The 8,667-nt window shown below is 45.6% G+C and overlaps 2 protein-coding genes across 2 annotated transcripts in view; one reads left to right on the top strand and one right to left on the bottom strand.

The window, feature by feature from the left end:
- Positions 1-3,619, top strand: part of LOC143285008 (D(2) dopamine receptor A-like) — a 94,258-nt gene extending 90,639 nt beyond the window's left edge. Inside the window, exons 4-5 of the mRNA XM_076592175.1 lie at positions 794-1,146; positions 3,062-3,619. Coding sequence (XP_076448290.1) covers positions 794-1,146; positions 3,062-3,608 — 900 coding nt within the window. The 3' untranslated portion in view covers positions 3,609-3,619. The remainder of the gene's footprint in view (positions 1-793; positions 1,147-3,061) is intronic.
- Positions 3,609-4,112, bottom strand: LOC143284954 (uncharacterized). Its single transcript, XM_076592115.1, has 2 exons — positions 4,030-4,112; positions 3,609-3,999 (listed from the first exon to the last, which is right to left on the bottom strand). Exons 1-2 carry the CDS (start codon positions 4,050-4,052, stop codon positions 3,609-3,611), a joined length of 414 nt encoding a protein of 137 aa, XP_076448230.1. The 5' UTR covers positions 4,053-4,112.
- Between the last annotated feature and the right edge of the window lie 4,555 nt (positions 4,113-8,667).

The raw sequence follows: 8,667 nt of genomic DNA, 5'->3' as shown, positions 1-8,667 counted from the left end.
TGGCTGTGCCGGTGTCCATCCACGTTCCTGGTGTCACATTGCTGGTCACTTGTGTGCCGCCTTCTCATCCTCTTCTTCCTCCTCGAAGGAGGCCTGTGGGATATGTGATGTGGGTATAGGGGTATGTGGTGGGAGTTGTGAGATATGTGATGTAGGATATGTGATGTGGGTATAGGGGTATGTGGTGGGAGTTGTGAGGTATGTGATGTGGGTATAGGGGTATGTGGTGGGAGTTGTGAGGTATGTGATGTGGGATATGTGATGTGGGTATAGGGGTATGTGGTGGGAGTTGTGAGGTATGTGATGTGGGATATTTGATGTGGGTATAGGGGTATGTGGTGGGAGTTGTGAGGTATGTGATGTGGGATATGTGATGTAGGTATAGGGGTATGTGGTGGGAGATGTGAGGTATGTGATGTGGGATATGTGATGGCCGTTCTGGTGGTCGTCCTAGTGGCCATCTGGTCGCCGGGCCACACACAGTTAAGGATCACCCTTAACCTATACCAACAAAGAATCATCCTGTTCTGATATTTCTGTCATTGTCATTGTGTCATCGTCCTCATTGTTCCTGTTCTCCCCACCCCCACACCCCCACCCCCTGCTCCAGGTGTTTACTCCCTGGCCGTTCTGGTGGCCAGCCTAGTGGCCATCTCCTCGGCTACACACCGTTAAGAATCACCCTTAGCCCATACCAACGAAGGGTCACCTTGTTTTAATACCTCTGTTGTTGTTGTTTTTGTTATGTCAGCGTCATTCTCATCGCTCCTGTTCTCTCCCCCCTCTACCTCAGGTGCTGTGCGCCCTGGCCGTTCTGGTGGCCGTCCTGATGGCCATCCCCTCGGCCATCCTGTTCGGCATCACCCGCTTCAGCACGCAGCAGTCGGCCATCCGCGGCTATGACTGCTCCGTGTCAGACACGTACCGCAAGACGGCCTTCAGCTACGCCTACTACATCTGCCTGGCCGTGGCCTTCTTGGTCACGCTGGTCATCCTCACCGCGCTGTACGTGCGCATCTGGCTGGAGCTGCGGCAGCGGCGCCGCATGGTGATCGGCGACCAGCTGACCAAGCCCCGCGACCACCACCACCATCACGGCTCCGGGGCTGAGAACGGCGCCGCCCAGGCCAAGAAGTTCCGCGTCAGGTGCGCTGTCTTTTCGTCTTTTCTTTCTGTCTTTCTTTCTTTCCTTTTTTTCCTTTTCTTTTCTTTCTTTCTATCTTTCTGTCTTTCTTTCTTTCTTTCTCTGCTTTCTTTTCTTTTATTTCTTTCTTCCCTTTTCTTTTCTTTCCTTTCTTTCATTCTTCTTCTTCTTCTTTTCCTTCCTTCTCTTCCCCCCCCCCCCCCCCCCCCACTCTTCTTCTTCTTCTTTTCTTTTCTATTTTTTTTTCTCTCGCTTTCTCCTTGTTCTTCTTCTTTGGTCTTTCATCCTCCTCCTCCTTCGTCTTCTTCATCAGTATGTAAGTATAGGTATCCATATCATTCATTCATTTGTTCCTTCTTCTTCTCCTCCTCCTTCCCCTTCGTTTCCTTTCTATTGTTTTTTTTATTCTCGCCTTCTCCTCCTCAGTAATTTTCTTCTTCTCCTTTGGTCTGTCCTCCTCCTCCTCCTGCTCCCTCCCTCCCTCCCTCCTCCTCCTCCTTAATCTTCTTCTTCTTCTTAAGTATGTAAGTATCCATTATCATTCATTCATTCATTCTTCCTCCTCCCCATCGTTTTCCTCTGTTTGTTCTCTTGTTGGTGTTTTTTTCTTTCTTCCTTTTGCTTGTTTATGTCATGCACGACTTCTAAATCTCTAGCATCATACTTTTTTTGTCTCCTTCTTCTTCTTCTTCGTCTTTTTCTTCTTCTTCTTCTTCTCCTGCTTCTCCTCCTCATTCTCCCCCCCTCCTCCTCCTCCTCCTTCTTCTTCTTGTATGTACAGCTCTGCTTCGTTCTTTTTTTAGTGATTTTTGTTCTCCTTCGCCCTCGCTCTGCGTCTCCTTCTCCCTTCTCCTTCCTTTATCTTTCCGGGATAATTTCTGCTTGAATCTCTCTCGTAGATATCACGTTAAATGCGCCATGTGGCACTGGCTTCAGCCTGGAACCCTCCCTCTCTCTGTCTCTGTCTCTCTCTCTCTCTCTCTGTCTTTCTCCGTCTTTGTCTCTGTCTCTGTCTCTCTCTTTCTCTCATTCTGTTCCACAACAAAATTTTACAATGATAATAAAAAGAAGGGAGGAAAACGTGAATGCTTTTATTATCGGTGCAACCTTGTATTTTTCGTGCCTATGAACTCAGTAAACCCGCAATGCGGACATCCTCCAGCTTGTGAGAGATGTCATTGTCTTTTTCCTCCATCCCTATCCTTCCCTCTAATCTCTTTCCACTGAGCACATAAAAGATGATAACTAGTCTGCTTTGATTTCCCACAGGCAAACATGGAGATACGTCAGATTTTTGTGTTTTATCTTTAAAGTGTATATGTGAAAGTACAAATAGATATATTTGTGCATCTGTTTTCTTCCTAAAACGTCGACAGGAATGGGACAGAATGATGCAGTTTCTTCTCTTTTAACCATTCATTCTGCCACCTTCCAGCTTGCTATCTTATTTAGAAATTAACTTAAACCGAATAGCGGTGTGTGTGTGGTGATGTCCAAACAATGCCGCGTCTCTCGCTGTGTGTGTGGTGATGTCCAAACAATGCCGTGTCTCTGTCTGTGTGTGTGGTGATGTCTGTGGTGATGTCCAAACAATGTCGTGTCTCTGTCTGTGTGTGTGGTGATGTCCAGACAATGCCGTCTCCCTGTGTGTGTGGTGATGTCCAGACAATGCCGTCTCCCTGTCTGTGTGGTGATGTCCAAGCAATGCCGTGTCCCTGGCCGTGTGTGTGGTGATGTCCGTGTCCCTGGCTGTGTGTGTGGTGATGTCCTAGCAAGGCCGTGTCCCTGGCTGTGTGTGTGGTGATGTCCTAACAATGCCGTGTCCCTGGCTGTGTGTGTGGTGATGTCCGTGTCCCTGGCTGTGTGTGTGGCGATGTCCCAGTAACACTGTGTCCCTGTCTTGTGTCCCCCACACAGGTACATCCCCAGCATGAGCGACGAGGAGATGTTGGGCTCGGGGTCCCGCTTCAACTCCGCCACTCAGCTCAACACCCTCACCCCAACCCCAGCCACCCCCAACGCTAACAACTCCTCCGACGTGGCCTCCTCCTCCTCGGCCTCCCTGCCGGCCTCCAGCAAGCGGTCCCGGTTCTCGGCCCTGGCGCACTACGCCAGCAACATGCACGTGAGCCGCACCACCGTGGTGCTGTTCGCCGTCACCGTGGCCTTCGTGCTGAGCTTCCTGCCAGCTCTGGCCGTCATGGTGGTCCGCACGGTGGTCAAGGACTTCGAGGAGAACCAGAGCATGGGCAGCCTGGCCGTCAGCAAGTTCTTCCTCAAGTTCAGCTTCATCAACAACGCCATCAACCCCATCATCTACAGCTTTCTCAACATCAACTTCCGCCGCCAGGCTCGCAAGGCGGTGGAGAAGCTGTTCTGCTGCTGCTGCCGCCGCCGGCACCGCCACATGCCGCAGAAGACCGACTCGGACCGCAGCACCAAGAAGGAGTTCCTGCACGTATGACTAGCGCGTAGGGGCCGGCGTGCTGGCGTGCCCTGGAGACCCAAGACCTGACCGCTGTCCTTCTGCCAGCTGGGACCAGCAGGCTGCAGCGGCGCTAGGAGCCCCTACTTGCCACACCCGCTTTGTTCCACACTTGGTGAAAAACACGGACTGTTCCTGATAAGGCGCTTGAATACCTAACTTTGAGATGACAGCTCTGACAATGCCCACCTTGAAGATGACAACTCTGACGTTGTACACATTGGAGATGACAACTCTGACAATGGCTACCTTGGAGATGACAACTCTGACAAAATGTTTCCCTTGGAGATGACACTCTGACAACGCATTCCTCGGGGATGACAACTCTGACATTGAATACCTTGGAGATGACAACTCTGACATTGAATACCTTGAAGATGACAACTCTGACATTGAATACCTTGAAGATGACAACTCTGACATTGCATACCTTGGAGATGACAACTATGGCAATGTATGCCTTGTCAACTCTTGACAATTTCACTTCTGTAACACATGTACGTTAGAGTGGCACGTGCAGGAAAAAAAACCCTGACGATTCTGTTTCTGCTCGTCTGACCAGGCGTTCAAAAGACTGGAGACGAATTTACTTCATGTAGAATCAGTGAGCGACTGGACAGTATCAGGACGCTGTGGGACCACAAACAGTGCTGGACACAATTCACATGTGTAAGTTCCTGTGCGAAAGACTGTTACTTTGATCGTGCTTAGATGTTTAACAGCTTTCGTTTGCAAAGAATTGCTTTACGTTCTGCTCCAGACTGTTCAGATGGCTGCAGAGTGTCCTGTGACAGTCTTGTGTTTCTTTCAGCATTAAAGGAGACAGGTGCGCGCGGCTGGCACATGATCCATGCCCCTGGACTGCCTGGCTACAGCAGCTTCTCACCGTTAGTTACTGTTTAAAAAATACAAGTAGAAAGACATGAAAAAGGGACGACGACAACAACAACAACAAAAAGAAACAAAAAAACCGCACACGCATAAAAAGAAAAGGAAAACAATTCTCCTGCATTCATGACTGGCTTGCCAGTATGGTTTTAGAATATCCAAGGCGCAAAACTTTGTTACCACCACTTTAAAATTCAGCATCCACATGCATGACTGTCATTGCACGTCTGAACATTTAACTGGTCTGACGTGGAGATAAGCTGGTGATTTCACAGCCGCCAAAAGAAGGAATGTCTGGACAAAGTTCCGACAACCTCACACCATACCCGGACAAAGGGCTGTGGTTTTCCAACTTAAGGTCTGACCAGGATGAATAGTTTTACCAGTGGTTTCTTCTAGCACCTTTAACTCAAAGGACCAGCTGACAACAGGATTCTTAGCAATCATGGAGGAAAACTCCTTTTCTTCAGTGACTGGCATTCACTACCACATAGGGAAAACCGGTGCTGGAGCGGTTTCTGTTGTATTCAACATTCGCTGCGGAAATGAGTTTCGTTCTTTGTGAAGAGCGCTTTGTGAAGGCACGGTTGTCATACACGCCGTGTGTGACAGAAGCATGCACACGAAAATGTGGCTGGCAGATCGAGAACACAGCATGCTTTCTTACACACTGTGTTGTGTTGCTGATTATGGCGAATTGTACTGGTATTAACAGAGGCAGGGTTAAGATTCTGATGTCTGTGATATGAGAAAGTGTGCTGGAAAAACAATGGGCTGTCCCTGACTGGCGTTGAATTCTAGGGCTTTTTTTTTTCAAATACACATTTGGAATGACAAGCGACAAGGCATGTGGACTTCACTGAAGCAACCTCAATACATCTGCTGAAAAGGTGTTAGCAAAATGTGTTCAAAACATTAAGGGGTATCGCTGTACCATTGCACACAGCCATGACGTTCATTTTGATATATCTGTGCTCGACTGCTTTGCTTAAAGAGGAAAAAGCAGACTACCAAAATTGTGTAAAAAGACACCTTCCTGAAGGACAAGGCCACAAACCTTCAGTAGATTTGACAGGAAGGAACGTGTCTTGGATACACACGGACATTTAGTGGAAAGAACGTGTTTTGGATAAACACGGAAACTATTGACATTCAGTGGAAAGAACGTGTTTTGGATACACACGGAAACGATTGACATTCAGTGGAAAGAACGTGTCTTGGATAAACACGGAAACGATTGACATTGAGTGGAAAGAACGTGTCTTGGATAAACACGGAAACGATTGACATTCAGTGGAAAGAACGTGTCTTAGATACACACGGAAATGATTGACATTCAGTGGAAAGAACGTGTTTTGGATACACACGGAAATGATTGACATTCAGTGGAAAGAACGTGTCTTGGATACACACGGAAATGATTGACATTCAGTGGAAAGAACGTGTTTTGGATACACACGGAAATGATTGACATTCAGTGGAAAGAACGTGTCTTGGATAAACACGGAAATGATTGACATTCAGTGGAAAGAACGTGTTTTGGATAAACACGGAAATGATTGACATTCAGTGGAAAGAACGTGTTTTGGATACACACGGAAATGATTGACATTTAGTGGAAAGAACGTGTCTTGGATACACACGGAAATGATTGACATTTAGTGGAAAGAACGTGTCTTGGATACACACGGAAATGATTGACATTTAGTGGAAAGAACGTGTCTTGGATAAACACGGAAATGATTGACATTCAGTGGAAAGAACGTGTCTTGGATAAACACGGAAATGATTGACATTCAGTGGAAAGAACGTGTCTTGGATAAACACGGAAACGATTGACATTCAGTGGAAAGAACGTGTCTTAGATACACACGGAAACGATTGACATTCAGTGGAAAGAACGTGTCTTGGATAAACACGGAAACGATTGACATTGAGTGGAAAGAACGTGTCTTGGATACACACGGAAACGATTGACATTCAGTGGAAAGAACGTGTCTTGGATAAACACGGAAACGATTGACATTCAGTGGAAAGTTATTGGTAGTCGCAAAAGCTACAGCTCCACAAGTACGCAACTGGGAAAAAAAAACCATGTTGGGAACGGATTTTGTCTGAGAGGGCCACAGTGACGAGCTTTGGGACTGAGGTGTGTGGAGAGGTGATGTCCACGAGAGTGGCAGAGGTCGTGCGTTTGGGCTAGAAGCCATGTTACGGGTGTATAGCAAGTAACCGTGGTACGGGTGGTGTCTGTGTGAAGGACATGATCACTTCTTGACACAAAGGGATTGATAATTTTTTTTTCCATGAAAAGTTGACGGGTACCTTTTTACATGAAAAGCTGACAGGATCTTTTTTTTTTCCGTGAAAAGTAAAATCGGATCTATATCTGTGAAAAGCTCGGTTTTAGCGAGGAAACACACACACACACACACACACACACACACACACACACACACACACACACACACACACACACACACACACACACACACACACACACACACACACACACACACTCAGAAAGTCAATGAATTCTAATGTGAAGAACTTCAACGTATCTGCTTCAGTAAGGGAAATACATACAGTTTCACAATCACGCCAGCGCACTTATAATTATATTAAACAGTGTAGAGAAACTTAATTAAGATACAGTCAGTTGTGAAGGTCACAGGACACTTAACACTGGAAAATTCAACGTTGAGGAAGGGGCGATGTGCCGCGTGTTCTACGTAAACTCTTGGCTGCAGTTTTCTGCGTGGGTGGAGACACTGCTTTAATTTGCTTCAACAGATCAACATGCTCATTTCTGAGACTCGTATACCGACCGTGTGTGTGTGTGTGTGAAACGAGTTCTTGTAAATGTTTTCATTGTGAAGTTTGTGTAAATGTTTCACAGTGAACCTTTGGAGCTTTTATACGTTTGCCTGCTTGACTTAATGAAGCGATCATATCTCGTGCTGGTTGGGTGTTATGTTTTTACGTATCTAAGCGTTTTTTGGGGGGGTTGTTGGGGGGGGATTACTGGAAATACTGAACATGTTCACATTTCACCGCTTAAAAGCATCGGTTCGTTACTGACAGGGAACTGATCAAGTGCATAATATGCTTTAATGGATATTTAGCACACGTTCATGCATGCGATGTTTGTGTTTACCAAACATGTTTCATCACACACAAGATAAGATAAGATAAGATAAGAATAACTTTATTATCTCCAACTGGAGAAATTTGGTCAGGTGCATTATCACAACATAGACAAGTAAACAACATGGGGACCATAACTGTAAAAGCCAACAACAGCCCCAACAAATATTACGAAGATACAAATGTAAAAAATATCACATACATCGTTTCATACATACATCCACACACTGCAGGTAATAACTAGTATTCTTAATGTAAAAACAGAAATAATTAAGAAACATTATTTGAATATAATTATAAACATAGCCTACTATACTGCACATTGATTATAATAGATAAGATAAGAATAAAGATGAATTGCGGAAAACCACAACCAGATAATCAGCACACACCCGCACCGCACCCCCCCCCCCCCACCCCAACCCCACCCCACACACGCAGATAACTTGATCAAACAAGAGTAATAAACATATGTTCTCAAATAAAAGCATTTCACATATTCGCTTTTAAAAACATTGCAATTAATTATCTTCAACAAAATCTTCAGTTTTTTAACTTTGAGTCCAGCTGAGTCCCTCTTGTAAAAAAAAAAATTTTTTTTAAGAAAAAAAAGAAGAAGATTCATGAAATGTCTTCCCAAACTGCTGTGACATTCAGCGTGGCTGAAACAAAATTCCGTGTGGAAGAAATTCAGTACAATGTGACAAGCTCTTGGTTTTTCTGGGGTGGGGTTGTCAAAGATGTAATGATCAAAATTTCCGCTTGAACTGTCCTCCCCTTGTTTTTCCTTGTACACATATTCGCGCGAACGTACAAATGCAGTAGCATGCATATGCCTGCCCCTCCCCCCCTTTCCCTCCCCCGCCTCTCTCTCTCTCCCTCTCCCTCTCTCTTTCCCCGCATGCACGACCCATAGATCAGAAAACAAATATATAAGATTTAATCAGTTTTAAAATAAAGAAAAAAATATTTTGAATGATTAAACTGCGCAAGAAAAAATAAA

Source organism: Babylonia areolata, chromosome 8 (assembly GCF_041734735.1).
Source record: "Babylonia areolata isolate BAREFJ2019XMU chromosome 8, ASM4173473v1, whole genome shotgun sequence".
Taxonomy (NCBI): Eukaryota; Metazoa; Mollusca; class Gastropoda; order Neogastropoda; family Buccinidae; genus Babylonia; species Babylonia areolata.
The sequence above is the reverse complement of the archived record's forward strand: the minus strand, read 5'-3'. Positions and strand labels throughout refer to the sequence as shown.

Bases quoted from the DNA above. Each gene is read 5' to 3' on its own strand.
- LOC143284954 (XM_076592115.1), bottom strand. From the start codon at position 4,052: ATGTCAGAGTTGTCATCTTCAAG. The intron at 4,000-4,029 runs GTATTCAATGTC...GTCATCTTCAAG, and splicing joins TCAGAGTTGTCATCTTCAAG to GTATTCAATGTCAGAGTTGT.